The following is a 21,790-nucleotide window of genomic DNA, read 5'->3' as shown; positions in this document are numbered from 1 at the left end:
CTTCTAGCCCATGTGTGGGTGTGTGTTTCTTTTCAGAGGAAGGATGTGTGTTCACAATGTAGGTCAGTGACATCTTGGAGTTGCATTATTTGCTTGAAAATGTCAACTGGAATGAGTTATGAGCTGGCAGGAAAACAGTGATGTTGATTGAGAAGTCCATGAGGGGATAGAGATCTGCTTTGAGGTTCATGAGAAGTCATTGAAGTAAGAGGTAGAGAGATTTTAAAGAGCTTTTGACTGAGACAGATCAAAGTTAAATAGAGGAGGAAGGAGACCATGAGGGCAAGGAGATTTGAGCCTGGGTCTTATGAGGAAAGGACATAGGAACTGGGCATGTTTAGCCTGGAGAGAAGACACAGATCTGCAGAGGTCCAAACTCTTGTCATGGGCTGAGGCAACTAGAAACAGTGATGATGTCATAGGAAGCTGCTTTTAACCCTTGCTCAAAGGAGAGCTAACAAACTGATAAGAACTAGTGAGTTCCCCATCAAGAAAAGGGATGAAACAAGCAGTTCATACAACTGGTGGGGCCATTGCAGAGGGGATTCCTGTCCCAATAGCAGGTCAAACTCAATGACCTTTGAGCTCCAAGTATTCATGATTCTTTTTTTTTCTTTAAGATTTATTTATTTGAGAGAGAGTGAGAGAGAGAGCACATGCGAGTGGGGGGAGGGGCAGAGGGAGAGGGAGAGAGAGAATCTCAAGCAGACTCCCTCTGAACATGGAACCCAGCACATGGCTGCATCCCAGGACCCTGAGATCATGACCTGAGCTGAAATCAAGAGTTGGCCCCTTAACCGACTGAGCCACCCAGGTGCCCCCCACCAAGTATCCATAATTCTGTGAAAAAAGGAAAAAATAGCTCATATAAACCAAGGGTCACATGGACTATAGTAATAACAACAGCATCAATACTGTATCTTTTTGAGCACCTATTAAGCGTCAGGCACCATCGTAGTGGTTTATGTGTATCGTCGTATTTTGGGCTTTCAAGCCAGCATTAGAACTGACTGAATTCTAATCCTGGCCCTGCCATTTAATGAAGATGTTGTCTTGGGCAGATAATTTTCCTCTCTGAACCTCATGTAATACTGACCCTGCAGGATTGCCAAGAATATGAAAAGAAATGAAACATCAAAGCACCTGGTACTGTGCCTGGCCTATAATTGTTGCTCAAAAAATGTTGCTGCCTTCCCATTTCTGCCTAAGCAGAATTTCAGGAAGCTGTTCTCCATTCTTAGAGAGAGGCAAGATAGAGCGGGAAATACAAATAAGGTGAAATGTGGCAAAGGATCCATTAGAAGAAATACCGGATAATCAGAAGCTCCTGCAATATGTAGCCTAGAGCAACGGTTCTCAAAGTGGAGTTTGTTTGAACCCCTTTTGAGAAAAAAAAACAAAAAAAACAAAAATAGATTTCCAGGACTATTTATGGAAAATCAAGTGTAGAAAAGAGAAAGAAGTCATCTGGGGCTTAAGGAATCCTGACTTAAGTCTCTAGGAGAGTTGCTCACTGCCCCACCCCCAGCCTCCAATATCAACTTCTCCATCCTCAGGTTTCCATGACATCCAATTCAGGACAGAGCCTCCCTGTAGATACGCTGTGATGTGTGGCAAGCCTACTGAGCTATTGATCTCCTCAGCCCTTGGGTTAGCCAGGGCCAGTTGCCTCCAAACACAAGCAGCCTCGTCCATATGACCCAGTGTGCCAGACAGGTATTTGCTATGATCGTTGTATACCATACAAAGAGATGAGGATTCAGTTAGAGAAGGAATGGTTTGATCATCAGTAACTAAGATTGTCATAGCGTTGCTGAGCAAATTAAAACAATAAACCAGCCCAGGAATATCTTGGTTAGAAAGGAATATAAGGAGGGTGACAGTGATATAAGGACCCAAGGCAGAGAGGATTGCCAGGATATGAGACACTTAACCAGTGTGGCCAGTGTGAACAAAGACTGGTGCAGAAGAATGAGCCTATGGTTTTTCTCTAAGTATAGAATAGATTTGACTGGAAGACCTCTAAGGCCTCTCACTTCTGACTATGGAAGTATGAACGAAAAGGCCATCCACTCCCTTTGTCTCTAGGGTGCGATGCCTCTGTGCAGAATTGTGAGTGAGCACCCTTTTCTCCACCTTATACCCTGCTCTGTGTGTCTGAACATCCCTTCTGTGTGTCCACCCTGAGCTGCTAAGCACAGTTTGGCTCTGGCTCAATTCCATGATCTCACAATGTGTTTTCTTTTGCAGCAACAGCGGCAGCTTGACCTCCTGACAATAACCAGCCCCGGTGAGTAGGTGCGGCCATTCTGCTTTGGCTTTTCCCTTATTTCCCAGAGCAATGCCTGGTGGCCTAAGCAAATGCGATTCCTGCCCTCCTCCTTTGATTCCCTGGATGAACAGCAGAATTCTTGGCGCCATGAATAACCCTTCTCCCTCCATCCTCTGCCCCTTGGGCAGTTTTTTTTCCTCCCTCCCAGGTCTGTGCTGCTTCCTCTTGACTCTACAGATGGCAGGGTTGATACTCTGATGTTGCTACATATTCCAGGGCCAGGTTCTCCCCAGATCATTCGATAGACCTAAGTGTCAAGGAATTGTCCTGGTCTTATGAGAAATAAGTTTTGAAATGATGGGGAACAGGGAAACTGCCTGGAAAGGGGCATGGAATGGAGGAAGGATGGCTCATGAGGGACTTGTCTGAGAAATTGACCAGGTTTGGTCTTCTGTGCTCGGGGTCAAAATAACTCTTGTCTCTTGCTTTAGGGGAAAGTCAAGTTCCCCAACAAAGCTGTGGCCGTGGGATTAAAAGGTCCTTTCTTCCCCCGACGCCTGGCATCTAGCCTAGAGAGTGGGTTGAGTAGTTCAATCCTGCCAGAGAGGTATTTTATTTTGGTTTGGGAACTTGAGGCAAAACTGGCCAACAAGAGATGTTATTCTCTTTTGGGATCCAAGAGGATGATGATGCTAGCAGGGTTAGTGAGCATTCAAGAATGGGGGTGGTGGGTCATCTTCATCTGTTCAAAATATTTAACAGCCCTGGTGACCCTCTGCTGTGTTAGGCATTAACACTTTGTTTACTGGACTGTGGGGAGATGGGATCCTGGGGGAGGGGTACATGTGGCAGACTGGTCACATGGCAGGTTGGGGGCTCTAGGAGTGGCTAATTACTGATAAATATGGAGGCCATTTCAATGTGTTGGTGTCCAGTATGGCCATACCATGTTATCTCTGCCTTTTACCAAGCTTGCCATGCTGTATCTTGGTGCCACTTACAAAGAGGTTGAGAAATTGCCTTCTGCAGGCACTCTCTCAGCACAAACACTAGTTTATCTGGTCTCAGTCACTGAGGTATAAGGCAGTGACTACAAATGTAAGTTGGATCTACCCAGTTCAGGTGACCTTACTGTATTTCCACCTGATAGAGCTTTTTGAGCTTGGGACTTTAGAAGAACAGAGATGAAGTGGTTTGAAAAATGTTTCATCTGTTCTATAGATGAGCTATGTTTAATATATATATATATTATATGATATATAATATAATATATATATATTATATTTAATATATATGTATATATATATGATTAGCACATGTAGAAATTACAAATCATGGGCTAACATAACTGGAGTGGTGCACTCGTTTGACCTACCAATCCCTCCCCACTAAGGTGTTGGTGAAGGATTATCTTTGTCCTATCCTATTTGGTTTCTATCCTTTATAATTGTGTACTATTCTACTCTACCTATGCTAACCCAGATTGCCTGCTTCCACATTCCAGTCTCATCTGGTCACACCCTGATATGATGCTGATGTATGAATTGGAGGGGGTTCTTGATATGTCTTCAAACCCTGTTTACTGCACTTCTTTTGTACTAGCTCTTTCTGTTCCTAATTGCTGCTGCATAAATTCAAGCAGAGTAATCGTGACTCTAAGTGTATTCCTTTTGAAGAGCTGTAGAACTGCAAAATGCTAAGCACTGCCAGATTTTGGAATGGTTTATAATTTTGCCCACTTTTAGATGTGAAAAAAAATACCTCCTGGGTCAAAGCTTCCCAAACGGTGTGTTGTGGCGCACTGGTATACTGCAGGTAGGCTGCCTTTGTGTGATATTATGAGAGATGCACTTGTGAGATATTGATCCACTTACCTCTCAGGGACACAGGTAGGACCTGGACAGCTGGAGCCCCCAAGGTGGTAGCCTCATTCCGGTGTGCCAGACAAATATCCATTTGTGCCATGCATTACCATGTGCCATGTATTACCATTAGTACCATCTACACCAGAGAGTCCCCCTATTTAAAAAATTTATAAATCTAGTTGAGACTTTTCTATACTCTTACCTGATTGCAACTTTCTCCCTTCACCCTATAAATAACCACTATGATAAATTCAATGTTTTTTCCATATCTATATATACAAAAATATAATAGGTATAACTGGTATTCTTTTACAAATTACTCTAAATGATGTCACACTGTAAATGGCATTCCATGACTTTCCCCCTAATCATTACTATATTGTAGAGATTGATTCAGGTAGATTCATGTACCTCTGGTTTATTCATTTTAACTGATATATAGTATTTCACATATGATTATATCACAATTGATTTATCCACCTTATTGATCATAATTTAGGCCTATTTCCAGGTTTTTTTACAATTGCAAGTGATATTACAAAGAGCATTTTTGTGCCTGTCTCCTTGTGTATAAGGGCATATAATTAGGAGAGGAATTATTGATTATGTGCATCTTCAAATTTACTACGTAATGGCCAATTATTTTCTAAGGTAGTTGAACAAATATATACTTCCAGCAGCAAAGTATAAGGGTTTCCACTTCCTTGAATCCTCAATACTTGGAATTGTCAGGCTTACACAATTTGTCATCATGATAAATGTGAAATGATATCCCATTGTTCTTATAATATTTGTTTCCCTGATTACTGATGGAGTTGAGTATATTTTCATATGTTTATTGACCACTTTGGTTTCTTCTTTGGTGAATTGACTTTTCATATCCTTTTTCCATTTTCCATTGGGTTGTCATTTCTTTTTATTGATTTATAGTTCTTTATTATCCTGAATATCAATACTTTGTCACTTATATGCATTGCAAATACCTTCTTCCAGACTGTGGCTTGTTGTGGGTGTTTTTCTTTTTTAATTAATAATGTACTTTTACATGGAAGATTTTAAAAACTTTAATGGGGTTAAATTAATCGATCTCTTGCTTTATGAGCTTTGCTTTTGTAACTTATTTAAGAGATCTTTCCCTACCTGGATATCATATTCTTCCGTACTTACTTCTAAGTTTTGTGTCATACTTGGGGTCTTTATCTCATTTAGTACTGATCTTTGTGCATAATATGACTTAGAGATTTAATTTTTTGTTTACATATGGATAACCCATTGTCTCAGCACCATACAACAACTAGTACATCCTTTCTCCCACTTACTGGCAATTACATGTCTGTCATATAGCAATTTTCCTATATACAGAATCTGTTTCTGAGCTCTCTGTATTATTCCATTGGTCTACCATACTTACTCGGCATTCACTCCATACGGTCTTATTTATAATAAATCTTAATTTTAATATTATCTTTATCATTACTAGGGAGATATCCTTCTCCCTTTCCCTTTTGTGGTAATCTTTTGGAAACACTGTCACCTGTTGTTTTTTTGATAAAATCTAATAATTCATGTATTGTAACAGGTGAATCTAATCTATATTTATTATAATTACTGGTATATTTGGATAAATACCTACCACCATATTTGTGCTCTATCATTCATCTTCTTTTTTTTTCTCTTGTCCTGCCTTTTTTGGCATTATGTTTTATGTATTACCTGCCTTCCTCTGGCTCCATCTACAGATTTGGATGCTATTGATTTTATTTCTAACCTAAACTGGTTACCCTTTGGATATACATTTGATGATATATTTTCTTACAAAATCTACAGCATTTGACAAAATCAGCCTTCTTAATAAGTGGAATAAAAGGTGGACTAGTTGAGGCACCTGGCTGGCTCAGTCAGTAGAGCATGTGACTCTTGATGTCGGGGTCATGAGTTCGAGCCCCACATTGGGAGTAGAGATTACTCAAATAAATAAATAAACTGTAAAAAAAAAAAAGATAGACTAGCTGTGGTATGGTGCTGAGACAATGGGTTATCCATATGTAAACATGTTTTAACCACCTTTTGAACCCTGCCCTGTCACCACCTAGTTATTATTATTTAGACTTCTAAGTTAAACTGTTGCAAAAAAAGAAAAACAATGAATTAGTAATAGCACTGAGATACTTTACTTTTCCTACACAGTATATGACATTTTGTGTTCTCCTGCTTGTTATATCCCAAGATTTCCTGTGTTACCTTATTTTTTTTTAAGATTTTATTTATTTATTCATGAGAGACAGAGAGAGAGAGAGACAGAGGCAGAGGGAAAAGCAGGTTCCCCGTGGAGCAGGGAGCCCGATGCGGGACTCCATCCCAGGACCCTGGGATCATGGCCTGAGCCGAAGGCAGACACTTAACTGACTAAGCCACCCAGGCGTCCCTCCTGTGTTACCTTATTAAAGTGAATCCTTTAATAGCTATTTTAGTGAGAGTCCTTGGGCAATCCTCTTAATCTATACATGTCCTTACTTTGACTTTCTCTGGAATAATAGTTTGGCTAGGTATAAATTTTAGTTTGAGGAAGATGTTCCTTTGTACTTTGAAGATTTTTAAAAATTGTTTTCTGACATACATAGTTGCTGATGAGAAGTCTTCCATTATTTGCTTTTGATAACTTATCTTTTTTTTGATAGGTTTCAAGATTGTTTTTTAATCTTAACATCCTGTATTTTTCACTTTGATGTATGTAGGTGTGAATTTATTTCTATTTACCCTGCCTGGTACTCTGAGTATACTTCTACCTGAGAATCTATGTCTTTCTTTAATTCTGAGAAATTATTGGCATATTTTCTCTTCAAATATTGCTTTTCCCTTATTCCTCGGGCTTTCTTCTTCAAGAATTTCTATTAGGTGACTATTGGATTCTCTCAAGTGGCCCTCCATGGCTAACTGATTTTTCATAACTTTTTATAATTTTGCCTTACTGCACTGATTCTGAGGTCCCTACAAGTAACTTGCATTTATAAATTCACTTTTCGACCATGTCTAGTCTAAACTTTTTTCCCTGTCTTTTTCAATATTTCAATGACTACATATTTTTAATTTCCAAGATTTCTAATTTTGTTCATATCCACCTGTTCTTATTTTATTTCTGCTTATTCTGTTTCATAATTTCTTATTCTGTTTTAATGCCTTCATTTGTTTCTCTGAACATCCTCAATATGCTTATTTTAAAACCTCTGACTGTTCTATAAAATAAGTTTCATCTGGAGAGAATTCAAGTTATAATTGTTAATTTTGTTTAGTATCATTTTTAGCATTTAATTTCTTCATGCATTTTGAAATTTTAATTTGTAAGATCACTGAGGAGGAAGTTTTCTGGTTTTCTCTTTTCTCATCTCCGACCCTCCCCCCCCCATCCCCCCCAAATCCCTGCTGCGCTCACATCTCCCTGTGTGGTGGTTTTTGTTGTTAAATCTACCCACATCTTCAGTATTGGACCTGGTAAAAAATGGAGATATATTGGATCCAGTGACAAAATGTCAGCAGGATAGTTTGGCATTGCTTCTGTTTTCTCTGTCTATATTCCTCACCTCTCTAGGCCTACAATGCACAGGGGCCATCTGCCAGCAAGTTGTGCAGCAGCCGCTTTTTCTTCCCTAGGCTCCTTTCAAGCCTTGAGAGCCCCACCCTAAGGCTCTAAGCAGAAGATCTTGTTTCTGATCCTCCTGTTCCAGAGTACTTTTAGTCTCTGTTATCTCATAGGAGGCAAACTTCAGCTGCTACTCCCTGCTTCTATGTTCAGACCTCAGGAAGCAAGTAGCCTTGGGAAAACTTACCTTTCACATTTCTGTACATTTCAGCTTTGTGGAGATATCCCCCTCACAACAGAGCCCAAATATATATTTTCATTTCTTTGCTCATATGTTATCCAATATTACTATTTGATGAGAATGAACAGGCTTATTGAAGCATGAACTTATTTAGCCATTTGACCCAAAACCCAACTATAGTTTCTTCTTTACTTTTTAGAAAGTTTATTCTATGACCTCTTCAGTAAAAGGGAGACAGCATGAAGAAACATTTTTCACCCATACAAGTAAAATCCCTAATACCAGACTGAGAAGAGAGATTGTTATTTTTGCACATGTATATACAAATATATATGTAATTTAAAAAATAAAATTCAGGTGATACTATGTAAACTGTCTCAATTGAATGTAGTATTAACATTTCTCAATGTTATTAAATATTCTTTAAGAAGAAATTTCATATAGTTGAAAAGCATTCTATTATAACTCTACTGTTGTATATTAAATTGTACCCAATTATTTAATTATAAATAACACCACAGTGAACTCTCTTGTATAAAGATCTTTGTATGCATCTCTAATTATTTCTTTAGGAAAAATACCTAGAATGAGAATTACTGAGGAAAGGTGTACATAGTTCAATAGTCATGACAAGCTGCATTACACTGAAGTAACAATGACATCAAAATTGCAGCAGCTTAAAAAACAAAGGCTTATTTCTCACTTTTGGTATATGTCCCTCATGGATTGGCATCAGCTCTGCTTCACATCATCTTTACTCTAGCACGCAGGCCAAGCATTCTCTGTTTGGAACATGGCTGGGTGTTTTAATTTGGGTTCCCTAAGAAGACCTTGAGACAAAGATTTCAGTGCAAGACATTTATTTGGGAGATAATCCCAGAGACCTTGGAAGGAAAGCAAGGAAATAATACAGGAAAAGAAGAAAGCCAAGAAAGTTTCATTATCAAGCAAGCTACCACTAAAGGCAACTGGAACATAATCAAACTGGGGAACCCTGGAAGTCAGTGTGGAAAATAAGCCTCAGAGATATTCCTCCAAAGGACAAAGGAGTGAGAGTGAGAATGGGTGTGTTAATTCCCTGACACTTCCAATCTGCTCCGAGTATAGACATAGCAGATTCCAATGGCCAAAGAAAGCTCTCAGGATAGAGTTGCAGGTGTTGGCAATTGGACATTATTCAACATGTGCACAAAGAAGTGCCAGGAGAATATGTGAGATTGCAGCACCTGCCATATGGGTCACCATGGCAGAGGGAAAGGGAGAGATGGTGAACCATGTACTTTCTCTTAAAAAAATTTGGAAGGGGTCACTTCTGCCCACATTTCCTTGGTCAAAGCAAGTCACATGACCACTCCTAAATTCAAAAGGGTTCCACAGGGATGCGGGGGCTACAGTGAGGAGAACTAGAAAAATTGGCAATGATTCCTTAATCATACTTCCAGAAAGATTTTCATATTCCCATCAAAATGCTAAAAGTGTGCGTCATACCTTTTTTAAAAAACATAATGTTTTTATTGAGATTTAATTCACATGCCATCAAATCCATTTTTAAATGCATCATTTAGTAGTTTTCAGTATATTCACAGAGTTGTATAACCATCATCAATAATTCAAGAACATTATCACCACCCCAAAAAGAAACTCTGTTAATAGTCCCTCCCTATTTCTGCCTTCCCCCATGCTCTGGAAACCACTAATCTACTGTCTTTCTGAATTTGCCTATTCTGGACATTTCATATAAATGGAATTGTACAATATGTGGCCTTTCTTGACTGGGTTTTTCCACTTAGCATAATAATTTCCGGTTCATCCATATTGTAGCATGTGTCAGTACTTCATTCTTTTTTATTGCTGAATAGTATTTCATTATATGGATATACCACAATTTGTTTATCTATTCATCTATTGATGGATATTTCATTTGTTTCCATTTTTTGTCTATTATGAATAATACTGCTATGAGCATTTGTGTATAAGTCTTTATGTAGACATATGTTTTTAGTTCTCTTGAATATAAACCTTAGGAATAGAATTGTTGGGTCATATGGTAAGTGTTAGGATATACATTTTGAGGAACTGCCAAACTGTTTTCAAAAATAGCTGTACCATTTTCCATTCTTATCAGCAATGTAGGACACATCCAATTTCTCCATATCCTCTCTGACACTTATTATCTGTCTCTTGGTTATAGTCATCCTAGTGGGGGTGAAGTGGTATCTCATTGTAGTTTTGATTTCCATGTCCCTAATGGCTAATGATGTTGAGCATATTTTCATGTGCTTTTTGGCCATTTATATATCTCCTTTGGAGAAATGTTTAGTCAAATTATTTTTCCTCACTCATTTTAATTACGTTATATTTGTCTTTTTATTATTGAATTGTAAGAGTTTTAAAATTTATATTCTGAATACAAGGTCTTTTATCAGATATATGATTTGCAAATATTTTTTACTGTTCCATGGGTTGTCTTTTCACCTACCAGATGTTCTTTTGAGCAAAAAAAAGTTTTTAATTGCGATGAAGTTCAATTTACCTATTTTTTTCCTTTTTGTTACTTATACTTTTGGTATGTCTTGGAAAACATTACCTAACCCAAGGTCACAAAGATGCACTCTTGTGAGTTAATTTTTTTATATGATGTGAGGTAGGATTCCAGCTTACCTCTTTCGAATGTGTTCAGTTTTCCCAGCACCATTTGTTGAAAAGACTGTTTTTCCCCTGTTGAATTATCTTGGTGCTCTTGTTAAATTGTACTCTTTGATGGAATAGACTAAAAGGACAGCATTCAGGAAGTATCTAAATAGTGGTGCTCAATGCCAGAGCTGTGTTAAGTGCTTTACATATATTTTTCCCATAATTTTCCCCACTATCCCATGAGACAGGTATCACCATTTCTCTTTCACAGATGAAAAATGAAGGTGCTGCATCATTATTTGAATTGCCCAGTTGAACACAGTTAACAAGTGATAGAGTCAGCATTCAAATCGAGATCTATCTGATTCTAAATCCTTTGCCTTTTCTGCTACTGCTACATATAAATATTACTTCACTTGTGATATTGGCCCATGGAGTCTTCTTTCTCAGACAGGATTCAGAATGACCCACTTAACTGGGGATAAGGAAAGTCTGGATTGTAAGTGATGTCACAGTCATTGGGGCTTTCCCACTAACTAGGCTGTATCTTGAAGAGACAATTGATTTCCTAACATAGAAACCTCCAGAAAAAAATCACTGCTAGATTTGTTTCTGATTTGAAATATCCTAAGTTTGGTTTGGGTTTGGGGGGGGCTTTGAGGGGTTGGTTTTTTTGTTTTGTTTTGTTTTATCCCCTCTTAACCTTGTTAAAGCAATATCAATGCTGAATGGTGATAGACTGGGGATGCTGACCATTACATGACCACTTTGAAATTGGTCTCCAATTAAAGTCCCACATGATGTAAACTCAACCCCTCTGGAAAATAAAGGAACAAGAGAGGCCAAACTAGCCATTGTTATGTGCCTCTGGCCATTTTTAGAGCCAACAGGAGGCCTGTGGAACCAGTCCAGAGTGCCAGGACCAGGAGTGAAGCCAAGCCAGATGACTCCTGGCCTCACTGCCAGAAGGTTAGCAACGCAGTGGATATGCATAGAGTGGATGGTTCAAAAAATGCATACACATCATTAAAACAACTTTAAAGAGATTTTTAAAGAAGAAAAATAAATTACTCCTAGTCCTCCAGCCTTAGCACAATACAAAACCTAATTCTATTTATACATTTTCCCTTTCAGTTCTTGTCTATATGCAGAAACATATTTACATAATTGCAATCACAGTAAGTTTTTATATACATCTTTTTTCACTTAACATTATTTCATAAACAATCTTCATGTTGCTATGTAGTTTACATACTTACCATCTTTTTATAATAACTTTCTCTATTAAAAAATTGCACATGCCCATGGTGCAAATTTTGAAAAACACAGAGAAGTTATAAAGATGAAAATATCAGTTATCTCCCAGAGGCAATCACTGTTTAATATTTTAACACATTTACTTCTTTGCCTTTTTTTCTATGCATGTATAATTTTGTTTTACATAGTGGAGATCATGTAGAATATAAAATTTTATCCTGATTTTGTACTTAATATTACAAGAAAAATATTTCCCCATGCCAATAATGTTGTATATTTAACTTAAATTCTAGTTTCTTGATGTTATGAATAATTTATAAACCTTTGTATATATATTTTTCTCTACATTTTAGGTTATTGTCTTAAGATATATTACTAGGGATTGCATTACTACATCCATGAGCATTTTATGAGCATTTTAAAGGCATACTTATTTTTAAAAGCTCTAGCATCTTCCATCTTTTACATATAGTCTGGTTTATAAAAATCCACATCCTATTGTTGTGCATTCGGGTTATTTCCGGATGTTTTCTCTTATAAATAACTCTACCATAAAACTATTTGTGAAAAAGCTTTTTACTTCTTTTATATAAGTTTTATATCTGGACATTTTAGAAGTAGAATTTATGGGCCAGAGAGCACTAATATGTTTAAGGAATTATTGTGCCTTGTTACCAGCTCATTTTCCAGAAAGTTTTATCAATTTACATTCCTAACTCCATTCCCCAACCTCCATCTCTCATGTCAACAAGGAAAAACAACAGCATTGGGTGCCACTCAGAAGATTTATTAAATTAAGTAAAATAATTTTAGAATCATATAAAGAGACATATAAAGGCAAGGAGAAACATGTTTTGTTTATTCTCATGGTCCCTGAGAGACAAACTGAGTGGTATGTTTCTAGGATCTTTGTCCTGGGAAATCTATTACAGATACCATACCCCAGGACTCAGGTGAGAAGGTTGATGGGAAGGGATCAAGGATCCCATTTTGGAACATCCAAATGGGTGGACTGAGCTCTGGGGAGGGGAATTGGAGGTGTGAGGGAGGTCAGATCAGGAAAGAGCTGGTAAGACCTTACCATCAGACTGAATACAGGCCCTAGGCCTAGACAAATTAATTCAAGGCATGCACAGTAAAATTAAGGCACAGGAACTATGTAAGTAGGAGTCTTTAATCACAACCTAAATTAGTTTAAGTGAAAAATAGGCAATTAATTGGTTCATGTGAATAGATAATCCAGAAATACGTCAGCCTTTCTGTGCATCTTGATATAGGGCTCATAGGACCCAGTCTGTTTTTGTCCTTCTCTTAACTCCACTTGCTTGGTTGACTCCTTTCCCAGGCCACATGTGGTCTCGAGATGGCTGTAGAAGCTGCAAAATTTACATTCTCCCCAATTCTAGTCTAATTGGAAAAATCAAGAGACTCTCACCCAGAAGTCCCAGCAGAATCTCTATTGCTTCTCATTTTGTGATTATGTCATTATGAGCTGACTTTGAACAAGCACCTGTGTCCAGGGAAATCCACTGTGCTGATTGGCTGAGAGTTGAATTATTAGCATCATCCACGAAATTGGGAGATAAATTGGGCCCTGGCATTAACTAATGGCCCAAGATCACATGAATTTTTGCAATGACTATCTCTGTGGCTACATTAAACCAAATATATGAATTATGAGGTCTGAGAGCAGAGCAAGCATTGATCTGTTCTGCAGTAGACCTTCTATTGAAAGAGCTAGGCCCAGCTGAGGCTCTATGGCTAGAATCTCTGCACTGGGACAGGACTCATTACATTGGACATTTTGATAATATTAATTCTCTCAATACATGAACACAGGATCTTTCCATTTTTTTTGTGTCTTTTACAATTTCTTTTTTTTAAGATTTTATTTATTTATGAGAGAGAGAGTGGAAAGAGAACGAGGGGGAAGAGGGGCAGAAGGAGAAGCAGACTGCCTGCTGGGCAGGGAGCCCAATAAGGGGCTCAATCCCAGGACCCTGGGATCATGATCTGAGCCGAAGGCAGACACTTAACCACCAAGCCACCCAGGCACCCTTCTTTTATAATTTCTTTCATCATTGTCTTAAAGGTTACAGTGTACAGGTCTTTCACCTTAGATAAATTTATTCCTAAGTATTTTATTGGCTTTGATGTTATTATAAATAGGATTGTTTTCTTTATTTCTCTTTAAGATAGTTTGTTGTTGGTGTATAGAAATGCAACTGATTTGTGTGTGTCGATTTTGTATCCTGTGACTTTACTGAATTTGTTTTTTAGTTCTAACAGTGTTATGGTGGAGCCTGTAGGGTTTTCTTTATATAAGATCATGTTATCTGCAAACAGAAACAGTTTTATTTCTTCCTTTCCAACTCAGATTCCTTTTACGTGTTTTCTATTATTAACTGCTCTGACTAGGACTTCCAATACTATATTGAGTATGTGTGGTGAGGGTGGACACCCTTGTCTTTTTCCTGATATTAGAGAAAAAGTATCAAGATTTCACTGTTGAATATGATGTTAGCTGTGGGTTTGTCATATATGGCTTTATTATGTTGAGGTATATATTTTTTAAAAATTTATTTATTTATTTATTTATTTATTTGACAGAGAGAGCACATGGGAGGGGGGTGGGGGGGGAGGGCAAAGGAGGGAATCAGACTCCCCACTAGTGCACACCCTGATGTGGGGCTCAGTCTCACAACCTTGAGATCATGACCTGAGCTGAATGCTTAAGCAACAGAGCCACCTAGGTGCCCCGAGGTGGGGCACCCACCAATTTTTTTAGAGTTTTTGTCATGTGAGGTTGTTGAATTGTGTTAAATGTTTTTTCTGCATGTATTGAAAGGATCATATGGTTTTATCCTTCTTTCTATTAATGAGGTATATTATGTTTTTGATCTGCATATGTTGAACCATCCTTGCATCCCAGAGATTAATCCCACTTGATCATGGTGTATGATCCTTTTAATGTGCTGTTGAATTCCATTTGCTGGTATTTTGTTTAGAATTTTTACATTTTTATTCATTAGGGATATTGGCCTGTAGTTCTCTTTTCTTGTAGTCTCCTTCTCTGGCTTTGGTATCAGGTTAATGTTGGCCTTGTAAAATGAATTTGGGAATGTTCCCTTCTCTTCAATTTTTTGCAAGAGTTTGAGGTGGATTGGCATTTATTCTTCTTTAAATATTTGTAGAATTCACCAGTGAAACCATCTGGTCATGGCTTCTCTTCATTGGGAGGTTTTTGATTACTGCTTCAATCTCCTTAGTCATTATCGGTCTGTTCAGACTTTTTGTTTCTTTCCGACTCATTCCTGGTAGATTGTATATTTCTAGGAATTTATCAATTTCTTGTAGGTTATCCAATTTATTGGCATTTGGTTGTTCATTGTAAGAACTATCTTAATCTGACAGAAATTAACACAAAAGCAGGTATATGCTCTGTGCACTTTTTATTCATTTATTTTCCTACTTATGCCAGGAAGTGAGCATCATTCAGGGGCCATCTTGGAGGCTGGCTACCAAAATCCTGCTGCCGCTGATGATGATGATGACGATTATCAGTATTATACTTTCGTTCCTTTCAGACCCATTTATCTGTTATGATTCCTTCAAAGATTTTTCCCTTATTCCCAAGATATGTGAGTATTAGCCTGGTTTTTTGAGATTGGCAGAGGTTTCTAAGAAAAATATTGAGACTTCTCTAGCTACTATTTCTTCCATAATAAATAGCCTCATTTGTCCATCTGTGTCTTTCTATCCTAATATAGGCCTAAACTATAAGAACCTTTGCATTGGTCATGAAAGTAAGAAGTATTTTTGACTCAGTGGATTAAGATAAGTAAGATCTCTCATTTAGGAAAAGAAGGTTGTGTGCCCCAATATCCAGTTTCCAGTTTATAACAGCCCTTTGCACTCTGGTAAATGGGTATTGGGCTGCTACTGAGTTGAGGCAAGGTGTGATCCAAGTACATGTACTTAAAATTCCCAGAGACTAAGGACACAATGGCAGGTCATAGAGGGTGGTACACACCTTTCATGCTCTGGTCTAAATCATCATCAAAGAGAGTGATGAGGATAGGCTCAAGGAATGTGGGAGTTTGCTCTTAGAAAGATTTACTGACCTGCCATTACCAGTGCCTAATCAGCACTATAGAGACAGAAAAATAACAAGTCTCTATGACTAAAGAAAGAGAGAGAGAGAGAAGAAAAGAAAAAGAAAGAAATTCTAGGTAGCAGACAGCAGAAATTTTGAGATTAGCTAGACCAGGTTTCAAATCTCAGCTCTACCATTTACTCTTTATATGATTTTGGACAAAATAGAATCTCTCAGAGCTTCAGGTCTCCAATTCCTAAAATGGGACTAGTAATAATGACCCTATTGGGCTGTTGTGAATATTAGATGAGATAATGTATCTAGCATATATCAGAACCATGGAAAAGCTCGTGTTATTATGGGAAGTCCTTCTTTGAGGCTGGTCACCACAGATAGCTGTTATTTTTTCTCACTAACCTACCTCCAGCCTACTAGGTCAGTCTCTGAAATGGCAGTAGGATCTGCATTTGGCACTTGCAGTGCTATTTCCTCCCCTCCAGATGATGGCTGACTCATTATCATATAAACCTGATAAACTTCTCTCTAGAAACTGAAAAAATAAGGGGGATCAGCCCAGCTGAGTTCCATTCTTGGATGGGTGGCCGAATGTCCTTCAGAAGTTTTTGGTTTTTTGTTTTTCTGGTAAAGATTATACAGAAGCCTGGTTTGTTGAAGACGAGTTTTTAATCAGAATGGTGAAAGGAGAATTGGTTTTTAGCTGTTTTTAGGGGAAACAAAACTTGCTTTTTCCATATCAGGTGTCATTAAATTAGTTTGTGAAGTGAGCTCAGATCCAGCCTTAGGTGGTGCTTTGGGAAGCATTTCATATCACTTTACTGTACTATCTTGGAGACCTGGGTCTGGTGACAACTCCCTCCCATGCGCTGGCCTCTGTCCACATCTTGTTCCCTAGAGTTAACCAACAGTGGCTGTCTCAAACACATGTCCCTATTATTCCCACCAAGTCCTCTGCCCTGATTCTCTCTCTGCTTTTCTACTGCAAACCTCTGTGTGCTTCTTTCCTTCCTCCCTGAAGTTTCAGAGGAGGGACCACCTAACCATCTTCTCTTCCCTAGAGGGGATAACAGTAGCAACCATAGGGACAACGACCACAACTGGTTTTGATACAACATGTTACAGTGTCAAAGCGATTTTGCATCCAATACTTTGTTTAAGCAACAAAACAACCTTAAGAGGTAGGTATCTTTATCTTAGAGAAATGATAGAATTTGCCTAAATTCACAAAAACTTGTAGTTTTAAAAGTCAGAGCTTGAACCAAGGTTTTCTGACTCAACATCCAGTGGACTTCTAACTTCTCAGCTGCCTTCCTAATCACAGGGGCTGGTTCATCCAGAGTTTACAGAGATAGTAAAAGAAAACTGAATGAGAGAAGGAGTTATTAGGATAAGAAACAGTCATAGGGCCTAAAACAAAGGTCTTGGATGTGGGAAACTAAGCAGAAAGATCTGAACAAAAGCAGACATGAAACCCCACCTGCCATGGGTAACAACCTAATTTATTAATCCAACATGTCTTATATCCACTGTCTCTGCCCTTACCTGACCATGAATCCAGAATAATCCTGGGATCTGGCAGGCAGCAAGGGGGGCTCAGTGGCCTCAGTGGAAGGGATGGGCATCTGGAGTGTCTTGGTCCTGGAACCAAGTAGGTCATCACTGCCTGTTCAGCTTCAAAATCCAACAGTAGGTTTCTCTGTAAAATCCTTCATTTGTTCTCAAATATGGTCCCTGAATCACTTGTTAACGAAGTTATCCACTGTCTTATTTGATGTTTTAGTTGGTTGGCCCACTGAACTCTAGACGAGGGGCCATTGGGAGAGTGTTCTAACTATAGGAGGGGGCTGTGATGCCAAAAGGTAAATATAAAAAAGTGTTTTAAAGAATTATGAAGTGATTGAACCAGAAAAGAGGGTCCTGTGTGATTGTCAGTCTGGAATAGTGGGGGTCAGTGAAGGTGAGGAATGGCAGGTAAACCTGGGCAAACAAATGAGGGGTAGCCAGAGCAGTTCTACTCAAAGCATTGTCCACAGATGGGTGGCAGGGTATAAACTGTCCACAGTGAGATAAATATAGAAATCAAGAGAAAGCATTTAGAAACTTTAATAGCAATTTGACATTGCTACAGCATCCATGTTCACGATCAGTGGATTTTTCCAAAATGTCAGTTTGTGATGGATTTGAAATAGGGAAGCACCGGTATAGGCGAATTCGGGCAACATCAGCCCCCAAGTTTATACAAGTGGTGTAGGTCTGTCAAAAATGATAAAGGCCAGTTTTTAATTTATTTTTTTTAAAGATTTTATTTATTTATTTGAGAGAGAGAATGAGATAGAGACAGAGAGAGCATGAGATGGGGGAGCGTCAGAGGGAGAAGCAGACTCCCCGCCGAGCAGGGAGCCCGATGCGGGACTCGATCCCGGGACTCCAGGATCATGACCTGAGCTGAAGGCAGTCGCTTAACCAACTGAGCCACTCAGGCGCCCCAAGGCCAGTTTTTTAAAAAGATATTCTGTATTTATTTATTTTAGAGGGAGAGAGAGAGCATGTGAGTGGGGGAAGGGGCGGAGGGAGAAGGAGAGAGAGAATCCCACGCAGACTCTGCACTGAGCACAGAGCCTGACAAGAGGCTCCATCCCACGACTCTGAGATCATGACCTGAGCTGAAACCAAGAGTCAGATGCCTAACTGACTGAGCCACCCAGGTGCCCTGATAAAGGCCAGTTTTTAATCACAAGACCTGCCACATAGTAGGGACCTAAAAATGATTTAGAAATGAACTTCATAAGAAGGCCGTTTTCCTCCTAGTTAGCTTTCAACTTGTGTAAGTCTTGTGAAGACTTCCCATCCACCAGCCGTAAGTCTTAAGTACCGCTCCCGCCTGCTTCATTGCTTTCCTTCAACATCTGGCTGCGCTGGGCGGGCTCAGCCTTTGTAGAAGCTGGGGTTCCCTCCCAGCCTACCTGGAGCCTAAGTGGTGTTTGGTAAAGTTTAAACAACCCCATGTAGGGTGGTTGAAAAGCAATCTCCATTTCTTTTGAATAAGAAGAAAGAAAGGGAAAAAAGACACCTCCCCCTTTCCTCTGCTTGCTCATTAGGATTCCGGGTTACAGCGGTGGTGCCTGGCCACTCTAATTGGATCTGTGCGCACACAAGTCTGTGCGGCTCCATTGAACGCTGACATTTCTAACTAACTGACCTTTTCAGGACCACTGGTACTCCCATAATGAGTGTGCAGCGGCATTGTGTGGACACAATACAGCAGACTTCATAGTGCCCAAAGAATGCAGGATTGAAAACTATTCAGAATCCCCAATCTCGAGTTAGCAAAATGAGAAAATTGGGTCCCAACATTCATCAGCGTGTTACTGTGGCGGTATCGATTTCAATGCCCTTTTATTTCTTTCAGGAAAAAAAAATGTTGTATTATAGAGGTCTGAATTAACTTTTGTTCTGTTATTTTTCCCCTGTACCTGTAAGAAGGTCAAATACATTCATAAGGCTGAGATAGATTTGCTGGATGGATATAAGCACTGAGCTATGAATCAACCTTCAAATAACCTTTAAGGAGACATGGACTCTTCCATGAACAATAATTGATGTACTCATTAAGGCCACAAAATTCTTCCGGACTCACCTAAAGGAGAACAGTTATAGGTCCAGTGGCAAAAATACGTCATTTAGAACAATGAGATAATGGCCCAGATATTTAAAATTGTTGTGGTCCGTTCAGTGTCACTGGGACAGGAGGGGGACTTCAAAGGGCAGCAGACAAGATGGGGAAGGAGAGAAGTGGTTTCTATACCATCCGGCAAGGACAACATAGGCTGGGCCCAGACAAGAGAGGGCATGATTTCCGAGTGCCCCCTGGGTCCACAGCAGAAAATTAGAATCCTGCTCTCCCTATAAATGCAGAAAGAGCATAAAAGGGGGCTACTTTCTTCCCTCTGAGAGGCAGAGTATGGAGCAGGGAGTAGCTGTAAGTAGCAGCTTTTCTGATGAGACAGTACCAGCAGTGGGGAGCGGTGTGGCCCTTCCTCCAAAGCCCCCCCCTCTGAAAATTACACACTTTTCCATTACTGTGTCTAATCCTGGAATCAGGCCACCATCTTCTATATTCGGCCAGTATTCACAAGCACAGCTGACGTGCCAGGTTCTGTGCTTGGTACCGAGAGGAATCTAAAAGACCATCTAGTTTCATTTCTATTGAGTTTGATTCAATTCAAGCCAGTAAATATTTCTTAAACATTTATTTTGTGTCAAGAATTAGGTATAAAGAGACAAATAAGACACAATCTCTATCCCTAAGGCATTAATAGTCCAGAACTCCGGGTATTCACTTTGAGGATGAGAGAAAGAACTAGTATTGAGGGTCTGGCACACATAGTGTACTTTACTGTGCCAGGTGCTATATATTTTATAATTGTCTAACTCCTAATTACCATCCTGTGATGGTAGATATTCTTACCCCATTGTGAAGAAGTAGCAGCTAAGGTTTAGACAGGTTGTGCAATTCACTCCAAATCCCCTGGGTTGTATGTGGCTAAGCATGCTGGCTACAGTCTGGGCTTTTTTGCCTCCTTCCTTTGTGGAAGGGTCCTCTTTGACCTCATTTCATCTACTCACACTTGAGTGGAGAAGTTTCTGGTAGAGCAAGTCTTTTTACTGGTAACTTGCCTGTGCAAAAGCATAACTACTTTTTATAAATAAGAGAAAAGCACGGCACCATAATTGATGTGCTCGTTCAGTCTGGGTAATTCTTTAGGAATACTCGAAAGCATGGGGTGCCTGGGTGGCTCAGTCGTTAAGCGTCTGCCTTCAGCTCAGGTCATGATCCCAGGGTCCTGGGATCGAGCCCCGCATCGGGCTCCCTGCTCCACGGGAAGGCTGCTTCTCCCTCTCCCACTCCCCCTGCTTGTGTTCCCTCTCTCGCTGTGTCTCTCTCTGTCAAATAAATAAATAAAATCTTAAAAAAAAAAAAAAGGAATACTCGAAAGCAAATGAGTGTAGAGTATATTATCTATTTCAAGAGTAAAAAAAAAAAAAATACATGACACACAGACTGCCATTCACTTATCTCATACCCATGACATTGCTAAATCATCATGCTCAGCTTCAACTCAGTTTCAAAATGTCTCTATGCAGTACTCTACCCAACCACTATTCAAACACTGAGATCTGCACAGGAGGTAAAACCTACTTGCTATACCTGAACCAGTCTAACTGCTTCATTCTGCATATGAAGTAACCTGGACACAGAAAGGAGAAAGGATTTGCCTAAAGTCAGGAAGTGAATGAGTGGCAGTTAAAGGAGTTGCAGACCCCAGCACTTACAAGTGCTGGTAGAATATTAGCCTAAAGCCCGGGACAGAATGCCAAGGTCAGTGGGGAAGTAGGCAGGACTTAGTACTTGCTTCCTCTGATCTGTATCTGCTACTTGTGTCCTGCCACCCACCATTCATTTGACCTACAAATTTACTGAGCACTTGCCACGTGCCAGCATTGGGGAGATTCACAATAACCCAAATACAGCAGGCCCTCCTTTTGTTAAGTACAAATTGCCATCTTCCATCACTTCCTAATGGGAAACGGTCAAAAGTCTAGTCTAAATAATGTGTTTTGGGCTTAGGGTCCTCTGGTATCTCCCAGGCTGTGGGTCCCACACTGCTGAAACCAATACTATAATTATTACCATTTAGCAGATGAATAAACTTAGCCACAGAAAGGGCAAGTACTTACTCAAGATTTCACAGCTAGTAGGTAACAAAGGTGATATTTGATCCCAGGCAGTTCAGCTCCAGAGTCTACTCTTAACCACCAGGCTCTACTA

The 21,790-nt window shown here is 39.4% G+C and overlaps 1 protein-coding gene across 1 annotated transcript in view; it reads left to right on the top strand.

The window, feature by feature from the left end:
• AGBL4 (AGBL carboxypeptidase 4) overlaps positions 1 to 21,790 on the top strand; it is a 1,445,284-nt gene that overhangs the window by 1,127,091 nt on the left and 296,403 nt on the right. The window contains exon 6 of the mRNA XM_021683893.1: positions 2,251 to 2,290. Coding sequence (XP_021539568.1) covers positions 2,251 to 2,290 — 40 coding nt within the window. The remainder of the gene's footprint in view (positions 1 to 2,250; positions 2,291 to 21,790) is intronic.

This window comes from Neomonachus schauinslandi, chromosome 4, assembly GCF_002201575.2.
Source record: "Neomonachus schauinslandi chromosome 4, ASM220157v2, whole genome shotgun sequence".
In the NCBI taxonomy this organism is placed as follows: Eukaryota; Metazoa; Chordata; class Mammalia; order Carnivora; family Phocidae; genus Neomonachus; species Neomonachus schauinslandi.
The sequence above is the reverse complement of the archived record's forward strand: the minus strand, read 5'-3'. Positions and strand labels throughout refer to the sequence as shown.